Source organism: Dendroctonus ponderosae, unplaced genomic scaffold, assembly GCF_020466585.1.
Source record: "Dendroctonus ponderosae isolate FM_Combo_2020 unplaced genomic scaffold, Dpon_F_20191213v2 Dpon_F_20191213_2, whole genome shotgun sequence".
Classification (NCBI taxonomy): domain Eukaryota; kingdom Metazoa; phylum Arthropoda; class Insecta; order Coleoptera; family Curculionidae; genus Dendroctonus; species Dendroctonus ponderosae.
This window is the reverse complement of record NW_026018165.1, coordinates 7,508,046-7,524,608: the sequence shown is the minus strand read 5'-3', so window position 1 is coordinate 7,524,608 and position 16,563 is coordinate 7,508,046. Positions and strand designations below refer to the sequence as shown.

Sequence of the window (16,563 nt, the reverse complement as noted above, 5' to 3'; positions counted from 1 at the left end):
AATGATTACATCACCATGTTAGTTCTGTAGTTCGATGCGTTCGGAACGTGACAAAAACTTCAATATCGCATGGGTTTTTTTCGAAGATATTCAGTTTGATACAAACAACGAGCAAAAGTCCTCAGTCAGTCTTTTGTGTCGATTTTTTTTCTGCATGTTTAAGTGTAATGTACTAAGTGTTTAAGTGTAGTGTGAGCTCTTTGAGAATTAGTGGGTAGAAAATGGAGGATGCAAGTGCATCTTACTGCAAACTTACGGAAAAATGGTAAGAATATATCTAAATCATAAAAACTTTAGCTTGAACGCTAGAGGCAACTGAAGTTTTATGGCTTTTTTCATTTCTTTGTCTTTACTTTTCTGATTTTAAGTAATTTGAATTTGAAATGTCTGTTATGTTATAATAAAGCACGTTTTTCTCTCTTTCCAGGTAGTACCATACAATAATTTTCGGTAAGTTTGGCATTACTTATTTGCCCCTGGTTGCCATGTACCCGTATTGTTGCATGTAATTTTTATTCGAATAGAAACGACGAGAAAGTTTCTGGATTTTGGATTAAGTTATAATCTAAATATTTTTGTGAAATTAACTTTAAGTCAGATAATAAACATTAACAAATGATGGTTCCTACAGTAGACTGTTTTATATGAACTCTTTTGATTGGATCGTCGGGTAATTTTTCTAATTTATTGCTGTGTATCTTCTGTAAAATACACCTATTTTAAACGGTTATTGTATACTCAATATGATGGTTCCGATTTGCAAATTATAAATCCGTTTCACTCAGGTTCTCAACATTAACTAGTCAGGTTTTCCTCAGTAGTACTAATGTAGTTATGCACTGATCTACACTTTTTATTCTCGTGTAAGATAACTTTCTCATTTATTGATAATTTCCTTCATTTAATTGCACGTTTCCTGTATTATCAATAGGGATGATTTAATTTTATAAATTTCAAATATTTTTATGTCGCTTTTCAACATTAATTTGTCTGGTTTTTTGTCTGCAAGCTATTTTAATTTCAATCTTGGAAATTTAAATACTGATTGTCTTCGAATTAAAAATATGTCAATTATTCATGTTGTTCTGTTGTAAATTAAACTTTTGTAACCGTAAATGCTAAAAAGAAAACAGAATCCAGACCAAAGTGCCTAAAAGTAGGTGATTTTTATCTATTGCTTTCTCATGGTCAAGCGGATAGCGCCCTAAGAGGCTGCAAGTGATCCTGGCATACAAATTAGGTGTCGCGGTATTTTCCCAAATCAACGCTCTAAACAAATTATTGCTACCAAACGATTCTACTGGGAAATTTTAGCGGACACGATTCGTCCGATTATTCAAGTTATTTTGGCGTTCAGCGCCCCTTAGGGTGTAAATGGTCCAGATCAAGTTAGTAATCAGACTTGCGGTGGTTCTTCCAAATTTGAGCCTAAACAGTGGAAGAAAAATTGGGTTTTTATGGAATTTAGCGCTAGCTTGGATCGGATGGCAATTTATTTTGTAAATAGTAGTAAATGGCAACCAGGGTTGTAGTTTTTATTGTCCGACCGATATTGCCGCTTGCATGTGCAGCTTTGCGGATTTTGTAGCGGCTTTTGCAGAGTTTCCATTGTGTTTTTTTGCATATGTGCGGAATTAATATAGCTGATTTTTGATAACAGTAGCCTCCACTGGTTTCGTGCGACAAACCAGGGGCGTGGCAAGGGGGGGCATCGTGCCCCGGGCGCTACTCACAAAGGGGCGCCAAATCGTCTGCAAAACAAAAAAATTCTGGGTCGAATTAGCCCTCATAAACTATGAACTAAAAATAGTGATAGTGAGTGCTAAAGTTTACCCAGTTGTGCATCTCAAATAGAATGAAAAAACTAAAAAGAAAGTCTTTGGCACCCTGTAGTGGTGTCGTCTATAACTGTGAGTTTAAAAGGCTGCACTGTAAGTGCCAATTTGAGCCACCCTGTATATGTAAGTACCTAATATTTTATTTTATTTATTTTCTACAAGTTTGATTTTTGTAACCAATTTTGACCTGCATAAGTGTAATTTTTTAAACATAAAACTTACCTGTCACCTTTCAGCGTCCTTTCAGCCTCTTGACGTCTTCACAGTCAACTTAACCTAGAATTCAATAACATTTGTTTACAAGTGGATCCATACCACAGTAAAACTATTATAATTTTATAATCATTAACTGATTTGTGTGTAGCTGTGTTTCCATAGATAAGTCCTGAAAAAGTGGTTAATAATTCACATACTATCGAGTGTAGATTTTTGCCAAACAACTACAATTCTCCTGTTCTGAGTTTTCACATTATGCCTCTGTTTAATCACAATCCTGTGGTCGAGCACGCTCTTATTGGGGGTATTTTGTCCACCCTTTTTATAATTGCCAATTATTCTCTACATAGAATTGAGGAAGGACACGTGGGAATTTATTTTAGGGTAATTATTATTTTCTGATTTAAACTATTTGATTGATTGATTAAAATTTCCATAAATGAAGGGAGGAGCCCTGTTGCCTGGAATGAGCTATCCTGGGTATCATATGATGATTCCTTTATTAACTGGCTACAAAAGTGTACAGGTAATATTCACAGTAATAATATAAATTAGTTAAATTAAAGCGCCTGAAAAAAGGGCGAATACAACCTTCCTATTTTCAAATAATTCCTCTTTTACATTGAATATTCTTGCTTTATCAATGTGATAATATTGATAAAATAGTTCCCAAATTGGCGCTGCATTTATTTTACGTCAACTAAAGTGCAAAAGACTTGAGTATTAATTTAATATGTAAATTTAGTTTCTAGTACACATTCTAGTAAATTCAACATTTATTTTTCATCAATATTTAGGCAACCCTAATTTGTACAACGCCGTTTCAAATGTCTAAATTTGTCTTGAATTAAAGAAAAATACTCTTAAATAATTCGCTGCAGTAAGTGTTGAGAAGATTTGTTCAAATTTAGAAAATAATCTAATAAAACAAACGATTTGGCACCATAAAACTCATTAATTTAATAATCGAGGCAAGGAAAGCCACAAAAGCAATTTGTAGAAATGCGTAGTATTGCCGAAAAAATAGTGCACGAATAACAACAGAAAGTTCTTACTTACATCTGAATAATGTTTTTACTAAATCGATTTTAAGCATTTTCTCTAATTTTGAAACAGATCAGACTTTACGAGAAATAATGCTGCTAATGCGATCCTGCTCAATGGAGTTGTTTGTTTATAGAATTGAAGTTAAATCAATTGCCGACGTTTCGCAATTTTTATTTAGGCACCCTATCATCTAACAAAAAATACATATTTTTGAAAACTTTTTAATTATTAATTGCTCAGTCATTAATGCGGGAACCATAAAAAATACTATAAGGGTCAGGGTGCCTAAATTTGTTCGTTTTCAAAATACCACCCGGTCTTTTAATTCTTTGATCTTATTTTTTAGATATTATGATTTTGAACAACGCATTCTGAAAATAATTTATGTAAGATTAGTTCATTTATTTTGATTTCTCGTCGTCTGTTGCCCAAAGAAATTAAGAGATTGCAAATTAATGGAAAATTTTAATTTATCATGAGCTGGTAATCGAGTTGTAATTTCTTAATTTGTTAATAACAACAGAGTGTCTTGCAGTTGAAAATTAATTTAAAAACGTTAAACAGTTTAATTATTTTAAAATGAGATCATGATTTAGCGAGTCTTCCAATTATTCCATATCATCTAGTATATGAGCTTATAGCTCACAAGCTATTATTTTCCAAATACAACTTGTTTATTATACATATATTTAAGGTAACACTTCAAACTGATGAAGTAACTAATGTGCCATGTGGAACAAGTGGTGGTGTAATGATCTACTTTGATAGAATCGAAGTAGTAAATTATTTGAATGTTAATAGCGGTAAGTATAGTAATGTTCAGAACAAAGTGTTTAATAGTACGTGCTTTTGTGGCATAAAATTACAACCTGCTCTCCCGATTTTTGATGGTAACAAAACAACATTCTGTGTCTCCTTTATAGTGTAAATTAATCATTCCAAGTCCAAATGAATGCATATAATTCAAATTAAAGTTGAAGGTTGTATACTTGAGCGACGCAGTCTATGTCTGCTATTTTTGTAAAAACTGATTGGCAAAATAGAGATGAAGTCATTAATAAACAACTAAATATTAATCAACCTAAAGTAAAGTACTCAACAAAATCAAAGTTACACTGGCAAATTTGAATCAACTTTGGAACTGGATAAATCCTGATTGTTGCGAGCGATACATTTTTTGTTTGAAGCGTTATTTAGTGCAAGTCTTTGGGTTAGTGTGTTATTTTGCAAAAATGAGTGCGTCAGATAAATTTTGTACAGGGTGGCAACTGAAACAATGCAAAATTGGTGAAAGTTCCACATGGTCTCAGTTTGACCAAAAAACGTTTTGTTTTGTTTTATTTCCACCACAGGCATTAAAATTTATTAAAATACACCTGGTATCTCGAAAAACTTTTTCAATTTTTCGCTTGTCTTGCTTATTTACAGAGAGGAATTTAAAAAATCAACTTTTTGGTATTGCAGTAATGATTTTTTTTGTTTTAAACCGATTAGCAAAATCCAAGTCTCATGCTAAGGTTAGAATATCGCAGTCGATTTCAGAAAAAATCAATATACGGCTTGCATTTTAAAGTAAACTCCACTTTGTTGAAAACATTCGGCGGTCAATTCTCATTTCATTAATTTTTTATGCGACCCCGTATATGGAACTTTCGTCCTAAATTGTCCATGAAGATTTAGCTTCAACATAAGCTAAAGATCGTGAAAATCGGACTAAGAGCAGAAAAGTTATCGCTGCAAAACCAAAAAGTTGATGCTTTGAGACCACCCTGTAAATAAAACAGATGGTAGAAATAAAATGAAAACTCGTTTGAAGCTATTTTGTTTATTTTCAAGCCTTTGCTGTTGCGATCCAAAAAAACTCATTTTTGTCCAGCTTGGAGTATGCTGAACTTTTTGGAATTTTGCATTTTTTTATTTGCCGCCCTGTTGAACGTGTATCTGAGGGGTTTCATTTTTACCAAAACAGAACAGAACATAAATGCGCCTTGATAAAGCTTCAAACAGAAACCAAGTCGCTGAAGCAATCAGAATTTTTCCACTTCCAAAATTACGGCAAATTTGGCTGTGGAACGTGCGTTTTGTTGAGCAGTTTATTAGTGCATACAATATTAGATATTTGTCATCTATATTAATGTAATTTTTTATGCTGTACTACCGAAAATAAAAAACTAAAATTATTAAAAATAAGTAAAAAAACATTTATACCCCACACATTTTAGTAGTCAGTAAAACGTATTATACACCAAACTTCGTTTATTTTTAGTAATGGATATAGTAAGAAATTACACTGCTGATTATGATAGGACATTGATTTTTAATAAAATCCATCATGAACTAAATCAATTTTGCAGCATACATACTTTACATGAGGTGTACATTGATCTATTCGATCAGATTGATGAGAACCTTAAGCAGGTGAATGAACTTCTTACTTAAGGAAAGCTTAATCACACTTTATCGGCTCTATAAATTCTAGGCTTTACAAAGAGACCTGTTAGAAATGGCACCAGGTTTAACAATTCAAGCTGTTAGAGTAACAAAGCCTAAAATTCCAGAAGCTATAAGAAAAAATTACGAAGTGATGGAAGGAGAGAAAACCAAACTACTAATATCAATTGAACATCAAAGGGTATGTATTAGCGAAGTTTAGCCAGCAAAGCGCAATGCATTTGTTGGCAGGTTGTTGAGAAAGATGCTGAAACCGATCGAAAGCGAGCCATTATCGAAGCCGAAAAAGGCGCCCTAGTTGCCAAAATTCAATACGATCAAAAGATAATGGAAAAGGAATCGTTGCAACGAATATCCCAAATTGAAGATGAAATACACTTGGCTAAGGAAAAGGCTTTGGCAGATGCAGAATTCTATAAAATGGAGCGGCAAGCTGAAGTAAATAAAATACTTTACACGAAAGAATATCTCGAATTGACAAAATATGCATCTTTGGCGAAAAACACCAAAATTTACTTCGGCAATAACATACCACAAACTTTTTTCGGTGAGGTTTGTCAGAATTCTATTCTAGCTGCGAATGGTAAACAGTCGAAAGAAGTTCCTCTGGTCTGATAAATTCCTTACTTGGTGATGAATTCAAGTGTGAATGTAGGTTGTTTTTATTGGTTTTAAAGTGATAAACTTTGTGTTCTTAACTTTAATTTAAGTTTAAATTTATTTAAGTATCAGTACTACTAAGTATCATTTACTATCACTAGCAAAAATAGAAACTGTGTGGTGCATAAAACGTGTTTCGTTTACCATTTATTTATATTATACCAAAATGCGGATAAACCCAAGCAATCCTTTAATTAAACTGGGCAACAAAATGAACCTCACAGAGCCAAATTTTCCATAACTTTGTAAGACTGAACTTTGAACTTGAAAGACTTTGAAATTCTGACTGCTTAGAGCAATTTGGTTTCTGTTTGAAGGGTTATCTAGTCCCATTTGTTTTTTGTTAGCGTTTCATTAAAAATTAACCATTCCAGATAAATTTTCTGCAGGGCGATAAACAAAAAATAAAAAAAAATTGCAAAATTCGGCATGCTCCTAGTTGGGCAAAAATGAGGTTTTTGGATCTCAACACCAAAAGTATAAAGATAAAGAAAATAACTCCAAACGGTTGTTATTTTTTCTGGCATCTCTTCCATTTATAGGTCAATCTTAAAAAAATAATTTTTGGTCTTGCAGCAATATATTTTCTGCTCTTGGATCGATTTTCACGATCTTGACCTCATGTTGAAAGTAAAACTTGATAGACAATTTAAGACGAAACTTCGATATATAGAGTTGCAATCAGAATTGCCCCCGGAATCTGTGACTGGCATATTTTCAACTAAAGTGAAATTTACTTTCAAATATTTCGTTCATTCATGCAACCCGGTATATTGATTTTTTTCTGAAGTCGACCGCGATTTTTTAGCTTCAACATGACCCTTAGATTTTGCTTATCAATTCATAAGAAAAAAATCACTGCAATACCAAAAAGTTGATTTTTTTGTTTAACTGAGAGCTTGTGGAACTTTCACTAATTTTGCATTGTTTTATTTGGCACTCTGTAAACTTAATCTGAAGCACTAAATAACGCTTCAAACAAACAGTACCATCCAAACAATTTATCCAGATCCAAAATTAGTCCAAATTTGTCCGTGAATCGTTGATTTTGTTAACCAGTTTATTTATTTCAAACGAAAATTTATCAGCAACTATTTGCTTTAAATTCGATCGTCGATTTAAATGCGACTAGAAATCAAGAAAAAAATAAAACCAACATCCACAATGGGAGTTCTTTATTTATTAGACAAAAACTACATAATTAACAACTTAAGTACAAGTATCCATCCAAAAATTCTAAATGCGCAATATACATATAAAATATAGACGATAAAAAGTACAGCAAAAGGAACAGAGGATAAATACTGAATCGTTAATGGTAGAATCACAAATCAATAGCAAAAATGTCCAAACTTGGTCGTTAAAATGTTGCTGTCAAGCGCAGATACAACCAATGCAGTTTTTTACATAAAAAATCCCAAGACACTGAAATGTTTAATTTTTCATTTAACTGGTTCAGATTGCAAACAACGATTCATTCGAGATTTCAAAATTAACCAAAAAAATCTGTTTTACCACATTAAATGATTTGGGTTTCCCCTTGAAAGTGTAGGACGCTTACTATAATCTGTTGAACCATTTAAAAAAATTGAAGCACACGTGTTTGAGTGTCTATTAGTGAGTCACAAAAAAGTGTGTAATAATGACATACATGATTTCAATTAACTGCAAACATTCTATCTTAAAATACGTCATATCTGCTAACAGTGCACACGCCTTGACTAGAACAATTGGTAAACAAAGCTAAGCACATTATATGTACATATAAGAAGCTTTCCTAAAATATTCATGGTGGCACATCAACATCATTCATTTTATTTTCCACTATATATTTTTTGTAGCCGGAATGTTTGTATTAAATATTAAATCACCGAAAGCATACACGGACCAATAATAGTGTTTCAAATTGCACAATTGATTAAATATATAAATAATTTTTTTATTTCTTAGTTTGGTATCACAATAAGTTGTGCAAATGTATTACATTTTCTTACGTTTTAATCCTTCTGCCTGGTTTGCTAAATCCGTTTCGCGATGCTTTATGACCGTTTCTGGTGTCTGAAAATCGGGGCGGCTTTGTACGAGATTCAAAAACTACGTCGGAGTCCGTATCGCTATCGGATATATTTCCTTTCCTCCCAGAAACTATAAAGTATCAATTATTGAGCAAAACATGTTAATTAAACTAAAGATCTCACTTCTTACATGGCGGTAAATCCTCTCTATCTTCGATCAATTTGTAATTGGTCGGTTGTGATGTGTCATATCTACTGGGGCACCATCTAAAACAGATGAAGTAGACCCCGAACCAGATGCATGCACTGAACGTGAGCATTATACAGAACAGACCGAGAACAACATAGAGAACGCTCCAACTGCAGTCTGAGTCTTCCCCCATCTCCAGGAATATTTTGGTCAAGTCCTAAAATGCATGGATGATATTAAGACTGTAATTAGCAGCTTGTATTATACATCTTCGATCACATTGGAATATTTCATCTATTGAATGAATTAAAGGAAAATTTCATTCGCATGAAGTCAATTTTGTTCCCATTACTTAAATAAAACCCGGAAATATTTAGTTTTTTCCCAAAAAAGCAATTGAAACAATTATTTAATTTATCAGTTATAAAAATAATACGTTGTTTGTTTATTTGTAAGTGCAATATTTTGCGTTCATCCCATAGCCCAAAATAAAACTTATAAAAGAAACATAACATACGTGCATCCAAAAAACTTCGCATTCACATTTACGAGTAACTTCGTTGCATACTCCATGACCCGAACAGTTATTTTGGCAAATAGAGGTTTGTAATGTTGAAACAGAAAATCCTAAAAGACTTGCATCCACTCGAAACTTCGTACTTAAGTGTTGAACTACTGTATTAGCAGCAATCGGCGAACCATCTCCCGCTTCTAGGTAGAACGTAAGCATTACGTTGCCCGTTCCTGCTTCAGGCTTGACTTTCCTGACCTAAATTCCCACGTTGTTCATTATCGGGAGTTAGAATACCATTTTGTTTCAACTTACTTGGAGTTTTGAACCTTCAATCAATAATAAAGCTAATTTCGCTTTTAAGGTATTGTATTGAGCTTCGGTCAACAGTTTAGCATCCACATCAATATATAAATCTACCAAATAGAACAACTTGGGATCGTTTTTCACCACAACACTAACTGTGGCAGTGTCAGACAATCCTTGTTTATCATATACAGTCAGATTGAAAATGTATGTTCCAACTGAGACATCAGTTAAAATGAGAACTGGGGATTCATCGCTATGTTCGACAATATTTCCAATTGCTAAAGACTTTTCGTCTCTTGTCCATTGCCACTTAACAATTTCCCAGTCATCTTTCGAATTTGAGCCATTTAACACTATTCCATTTACAGGCAGTTCCAATACGAGATCGGGACCTGCATTGGCAGTAGGTTTTTGATTTTTGTCTGCAACAATCTTTTATCAATGCTCATTAAAAAACAACGCAATCTACGTACTTTGATTCACAATAATATAAGTCAAGTCATTTGCAACGTTGTTATTATCATCAGTAACACTCAATTTTAGAGTGTAAACTCCTTTGGTTAATCCAGTTACGTTAGTCTTACTGAGGCTGGCATTTTCAAAAATCACGGTAGACGGACCTTCGATTTGCTCCCATTTGAACAATGTAATGTGATTATCGTCTGTACTATTTGAACCGTCTACTACAGCCCATGTTTGTGGCAAGCTATAAAGTTTAGATGCAAAACTACATATTAGATCTTTTTTCGGTGGATTAAATAATAAGAATATTATAAGATCGATATTGTGGTAATACTAGACACATATCCGAAATTTGTTTGAAATTGAATGGAAAGCCATAGACTTATCGAAGCTGAAATTTCTTTTTGAAATTTTGTTTCCTTAAATTAATTCAGATTCAGAATTTTTGCCTTTTTGATGTGTAGAAGCTTTGATGATGAGCGCTTTCGACAATCACGAAAGCGCTTGGCATTAAATTGTATTCAAGGGTACAGAAAAACCATCGTAAAAATCATTGGATTTAAAATTTTCAATCCAGTCTAATAGAAAAATTACAGCGTAGGTAGAACCAATTGAAGGTGATGATGTTGAATCTAAAGAAAATATTGAGACAAGGTGTGTCGAATATGTCTGCAAATTTTGAAAAAACGACGGTTAAAGGATCATAAATTATCAATTTTCATTCTTCGTCTCCGTACGTTGTTTTTTACTCATTTTGGTACCCCATCTTTTGGGAGTCCGACCCCTTTTTACAGACATGTTTGATCCACACTGTATTAACAGTTCTTTAAATTTCGTCTCATAAACTGGTAACTGTTATATTTACAAACCTGATGGTAGTATTTGCCCCGGCGTCTGCAAACGGTGGTTTATTTGTAGGTGGTTTAACAAAAACATGCACTTGAGCTGTACTAGATTGGTTTGCACTATCCATTACTTTAAGAGTGAAAGTATAAACTCCTAAAATTATTATTAAATTGGAAATTATTAATACATTAAATGATAAAGTAAGTACTTAATATATAAAAAACATATTTCGATTATTAAATGCTCTAAATTAACTTTAAAAAATTAGTATATCTCGATCGCGATATAGAAACAATTAGATAAGTCCCACCACTACTTTTCAGTAGCTTTTCCGCTCTTATAAAAGTATGTTCTTCAATTAAATCGACAATTTTTTTCATTGATCACTTACTTACCTTCTTGCAAATTAGACAATTGTAAGTATGGTGTCCTGGTATTCTGCATATCGACAGTTTTTTGGGCATCGTCAGCCGATTTTGTCCATTCCCAAGTGGTTATAGCGTGGTCGTCAGTGCTAAGACTACCATTTAGTGTTATGTTGTTGTGCGGTAAATAAATAACTTTGTGTTCCCCTAATTTGCAAATAAAACACAATAATCAAATTGCCATCCTCATACTGAAAGTGGAAACTTTTATTTGACCATCAACTGACCTGCATTGGCTTCTGGAGGATAATCAGTTACAGCCAGAACAGTAATATTAGCTATGCTGGAGCTAGTGGCTTTATCTGTATCAGTCACCGTCAATTTAAATGAATAATTTCCAGGTTTCGTTAAATCATTTAATTGCAGTGTGGAACTATCTTTCAATTCAGGCTGATAACCTATTAAATATTCAAATTTTTAAGCAAGAAACATGTTTTCTATATGGTGTTCTTTGTATATTGAAAACTGTTAATTTAAATGGCACTGTCCATACGCAATTTAGATTAAAATTGAATAAAATGGGCACATACCCAAAGGGCCTTGTTGTAACTCCCAATGCCAAGAAATAATTCCATCATCGTCCGTTGAAGACGACGCGTCCAATACTGCTGCAGTATTTGGCTGTTTGATAGTTTGATTGGCTGGTGTTATGATAATATTAGGAGGCGTGTTAATTCGAGCCTCTGGTAGTACTGACACGTTTACAAACGTATCGCCATATGCTGAAGCCGTAGAAGCACTTACCTAGTCATTAAGAGCAATGATACGAAAGTGAAATTTGGTAGAAAATGACCCAATATTTTTAAATAAACTCTTTAAAAGAAGATCTCCTCTTGAAATGAATTTATGCGAATGAAAAGTATAATTACCCTGAAGGCATAAGTACCCTCTGACAACTTTTCCAAGTGCAATTCATTATCATTTTGATGTTTAACAGCCGTGCTGCCTTCAGGTTGAAGCAGTGAGGTCCACTCATATTGGTATTTGTTTTCACGATCTTCTTCCGGTACCGTTTTTGCTACCAAAGTTACCTCGTTTTCAGGAAGCTTTACCTAATAATACATTGTTGTATTAACGCAATATCTCTTTTTTCGATGTCAACCAAAATCTTTTAAATGGGAATTTGAGCCAAGGCTCAAATAATAACCTGTTTTGATTCGGCTAGAACAGTTAAGTGCTGCTTGGTGACGGCTGGTGATTCTTTAGGTAATTCCTGCTCCTTATGGTCTGCCATGTAGGCGTAATTATTCGATACAGGAGAACACACTCCATCAATTTCCCGAGAAAAGCCGTCCTTGCATGTACAAACACCAACTGAAAAATACACGTTTAAAGCGGTAATTCTAATTTAGATACCAGCAAAAAAAACGTACTGTCTTTCGACACATCATTATGTTCTTCCTTTTTGACGCAAATTTCATTGGGTAATTGGCAAGCATTTTCAGCGCTTAATTCACAGCTTACAGCATACGCGTCGCCTTCAAATATCAGTTCATTTGCCAGGGCTTTGACTCCATTTTGGTAGCGCCTTTGAATTAACACATTGAACAATTCCCGATCCAAATCAGAGGCTGAAAACTCTGGGAGAAAATTCATATATACATGCATCGGATACAACATCAAACGCGTACCTTCAGCTGCTAATACTTCTTCCCATGTTTCATCATCAGTAGGATTTACAAGCACCATTAGAACATCATCAGCTTTTGAAGAGTGCGAATTTGGTGTTGGTATACAAAATTCGTTACTCTTGCAAGCGATATGAAAGCATGTGTCGCCAGTCATAAATGCTACATTGCAAGTGGGTTTGTGGCAACAAGACAATACACACGGTATCAATGTGTCGATGTCGTTTATTTTCTCATAAAAGCCTGAAATTCAAAATGTTCGCAAATATCCTATTAAGTAATATAAGTTGCACTTTACTTTAAGAATAACCGATGCCACGTCGCATGGTTATTATCCATCCAAATTATACTTTGCAAAAATAAACTTTCTTCATTGAAATGATATTTGTCTATTTTTCGGAAACTAAATTATTTTTTACCTATTATTGAAAATCGATAAAATGCAATAATAATAGAACTAAAATAGGCAGAAAGAGTGAGTGAGGCTCGTCAAATTCCCTATATGTTTGTCAGATATGATGCTAATAGAATACCGCTCATAATTAAATTAAAAATTTTACGCTCACTGCTTACAAGTAGAAACCGAATGGAATTGTATTTGAGTTGTACATATGTAGTACGAGACACTCTCTATACGAATATACAGGGTGTCCCGTAAGCACATGAACAAATAGATACTGCGTTTTCTCTGGATCAAAGGAAGACGATCTGACCTAAATGGTTCGTCTGACCTACCTACCTGACCTAAGCGGACCTAAAAATTTCCTCAAAAAAAACTGATTTTTTAAATAAATGGAACGATGGATTTTAATAAAACTCACTGCAAATTGTTTCAATGTGGGGTAAAACTCATGTCTTGATAAAGCAACCGAATTCATCCGTTTTGGGCACTTGAGTGTCTTAGTACAAAAACTACCAGACCTTTTTATTTGGGTGCTAGAATCAACTGATTTTAAATGAGTTGATAAATTAATAATTTTTCAATATTTTTGGGCTCTTTGTAATATCTTGAAGCATTTATAGTTTTTGAGCAAAAAAATATTTCGGTTCTCTGGACACAATTCTAAACATTGGTTTAAAAGCGCTCAGATGGATTTTGATAAAACTTGCTGTGGATTTGTTCCAACGTCAGAGCTATACTTTGCTAAAAAGTCGCTTCTTCTTTTTATGAGATTTGTATTGAACGAAATTCGGACGAAAACACTTCCAAAACGCATCCGATCCTAAGACTTTGACCATGTTGGTTAGTTAAAAATTGTAAAACGCTTGACAATTAATGGATTATAAAGAACATTTTCGCTTACTACGACGTTTGCAGTTAATGTCTGAAATTGTTAAATAGCAAGAAAATAGAAACAATTTTTTTGTACAAAAGCTGTTGTTGTGTTACAAAAAATGTTGAAAAAGGATTATCAAGTGCACCAACTCAAAAAAAATCAGTTGATTCCAGCTATCAAGTAAGAAGTTTGAGTTTGAGAAGAGGTGGTAGTTTTTGTACCAAGACACTCAAAAATTCCTCACTTGCCCAAAGCGGATGACCGCGGTTGCTTGTTGAAAACATGAGTCTTACACAAGAACAAACTCACCTGCATTCATTAAAATTCATTATAAGTACCCATATCCCGAAAAAATTACATTTTTTGAAGAACTTTAACTTAGTTTTAGAGCACCCGGTGATTTTTTATATAAAAGTTAGGTCATATGGTCTTCATTTGAGCATTTGAGCCAAATAATGTCTCAGTGATCTTTTGATCATGTCCTTACGTGACACCCTTAATAAAATAAAAGCTTTATTGCAAATATACTTTGCCCGATTATACAGGATGTCCCGTAAAAACACGACAAGGATACGTACTGGATTATGCTTTGACTCAAACGAAAACTATAAAAATGTAGCCAAATATATTTATGTTTTTTGTAATAATTACGGTCTATTTTAATGCAACTTGCTGTGGATTTGTTGGTAAATAATACATAGGCATGTTTTGATTAAACCATCGCGTTTATATTCTTTGGGCATTGGTAAATTCTATAGTGTCTTAAAAACACCAAACTTTTTTAGTTTGTTTAGTTTTTAAGTTTTAGTTTAGTTAGTAGAAGCAATCATCGCTTCTACGGATTTTTTTGCTGTTTGCTTGTCTCTGCACCCTTGTGCTCATGTGCTCAGACTTGCATTTGATGATTTTAAACAAATTGCAGGTGACGTTAGCAAATAATTTAAGTTGCACGTGTAGGAGACTTTCCTAAACGAACTAGATGTAGGAGCTGGTGCTTATTAAAATTTAGAACCCCTGACATTCCATAAAATAACGCAATAAGCAACTGTGCGTTAGTATGCCGTCCAATATGGGCCCCATTTATAAGTCATAAATAATATAAGTCCTAAAAGTTAACGATCATACCTGCACTTAGATTACCGCGAGGTGTATATCTCTTGAAAACATTGGGGAAGATCCTCGGGCATTCCGATCTCAATGAATTGGCTGGAACTGCCTTATGCAAACAACCGACCAGGAACAGCACTAACAACACAACTCTGCGTTGTTCCATGTTTTAGAACGATTATTACTTGCAACTAACAAGATTACACCGCTGTTTTCGCAAGTCCAAAGACACTGATCACGAATTACGATATCTGCAAAGTTGTCATTGTAAAACTTGAACAACGCGATAGATTTACGCAATGTGGGCGCTCGTGATATGTGGAACAATCATTTAAGTTTTAATATTTAATTGTTATCAAACTCGCGCAGGAAGTAAATTTTCCATTCTGCAAATAACATAAAATCTTAGATGACAGTGACAATGTTTTGACATAATCATAACATTGCTTTCATTTGTTAGAACGAGGAGTTGGTGGACGACCAGCATTTTTACCGCTAATGGGTATGAGTGCGAGGGAGAAAACATAAGAGCGCCCGGTTAGGGTTGTTCAAAAGATCACAAGCACATTTCAATGTTGCTTTTTAAATTTAAATAATAACTTTTCCTTGAGTTTGGATTACAAATATTTAATTCGTTCTAGTTAGGATGAATTCAAGGTTCTACTTGTGTCAACTGTTGGGTATCTAATTTCTAAGTATTGATATCAAAAACACTTACTGGCAAGCATATGGATTATTGCGATAAAACTGTAAAATACCAAAATTTTTCATTTTTATGGACTACATAAATATATATTAACCACGTATTTCCACTTATTGCATTCACTTTATCATAGGATTATGATCTGCGATAATAATAAAAACAGGTAGCAAGTACAAACATATAAAGGACTGGGTATTGATCTCATAATATTGAGAAGCAAGTTTAATTCAGCGCAAACCAAGTTCCAGGCGAAATGACCGCGAAAAGTACAGATATTCAAAAGCTGAAGCTGCTAGGCAAGTGCCCAAAATATAGTTTTAGTTGCTTGATATTTCATATCATAGATTATATTGCAAAAGTTAGAGGTTAGGTGTGAAATTTCGAAAAAAAATAAGTGCATGCTATTCGGTCAGAAAGGTAGATAGGGAATTTTCGTTTTAGAAACTGATATTCAAGAGCTGATACGGGAAGCCACCGAAGCCAGGCAGAATGCTTACTGTCCTTACAGCAAATTTAAAGTGGGTGCTGCAGTTCTAAGCACAGATGGAACAATTTTCACTGGTTGCAACGTAGAAAATGCTGCATTTACTAGTGGAATTTGTGCGGAAAAGTCAGTATTTTACTTGAAAAGCACCTTCCTGCAAATAATCAGAAATGTTCCAATTCCAGATGTGCTTATGGTAAAGCAGTGAGTGAGGGCAAAATTAAATTTCGAGCTGTTGCGGTAATTGCTCAGCAGGAGTCGTTTTTTACCACGCCTTGTGGATCTTGCAGACAATTTATGAGTGAATTTGGGAATGTCGATGTCTATGTTTCCAAACCGAACCATCAGGATGTATTGGTACTCACTTTAGACAAATTACTGCCATATCAGTTTG

At 33.9% G+C, this 16,563-nt stretch overlaps 3 protein-coding genes and 1 long non-coding RNA gene across 4 annotated transcripts in view; 2 read left to right on the top strand and 2 right to left on the bottom strand.

Moving 5' to 3' along the window:
- Window positions 1–1,475: 1,475 nt before the first annotated feature.
- LOC125503524 lies at window positions 1,476–2,114 on the bottom strand. The gene is made up of 2 exons (XR_007280941.1): window positions 2,061–2,114; window positions 1,476–1,751 (listed from the first exon to the last, which is right to left on the bottom strand). It is a non-coding gene; the product is annotated as an uncharacterized LOC125503524 (long non-coding RNA).
- Window positions 2,093–6,342, top strand: LOC109537826 (erlin-1). The gene is made up of 6 exons (XM_019904734.1): window positions 2,093–2,438; window positions 2,500–2,580; window positions 3,796–3,904; window positions 5,368–5,519; window positions 5,581–5,733; window positions 5,784–6,342. The coding sequence occupies exons 1-6, from the start codon at window positions 2,310–2,312 to the stop codon at window positions 6,165–6,167; spliced, it is 1,008 nt and encodes a 335-aa protein (XP_019760293.1). The 5' UTR covers window positions 2,093–2,309; the 3' UTR covers window positions 6,168–6,342.
- A 1,030-nt stretch (window positions 6,343–7,372) lies between these two features.
- Window positions 7,373–15,396, bottom strand: LOC109537825 (dyslexia-associated protein KIAA0319-like protein). Its single transcript, XM_019904733.1, has 14 exons — window positions 15,001–15,396; window positions 12,602–12,841; window positions 12,344–12,550; window positions 12,118–12,284; window positions 11,840–12,022; window positions 11,501–11,714; window positions 11,198–11,368; window positions 10,941–11,117; window positions 10,569–10,698; window positions 9,711–9,943; window positions 9,244–9,659; window positions 8,935–9,186; window positions 8,418–8,634; window positions 7,373–8,357 (listed from the first exon to the last, which is right to left on the bottom strand). The coding sequence occupies exons 1-14, from the start codon at window positions 15,146–15,148 to the stop codon at window positions 8,203–8,205; spliced, it is 2,910 nt and encodes a 969-aa protein (XP_019760292.1). The 5' UTR covers window positions 15,149–15,396; the 3' UTR covers window positions 7,373–8,202.
- A 110-nt stretch (window positions 15,397–15,506) lies between these two features.
- The window catches only part of LOC109537828 (cytidine deaminase), a gene marked incomplete in the record, with an annotated part of 1,998 nt that continues 941 nt past the window's right edge, over window positions 15,507–16,563 (top strand). The window contains 3 exon segments of the mRNA XM_019904737.2: window positions 15,507–15,981; window positions 16,127–16,295; window positions 16,355–16,563. Coding sequence (XP_019760296.1) covers window positions 15,939–15,981; window positions 16,127–16,295; window positions 16,355–16,563 — 421 coding nt within the window.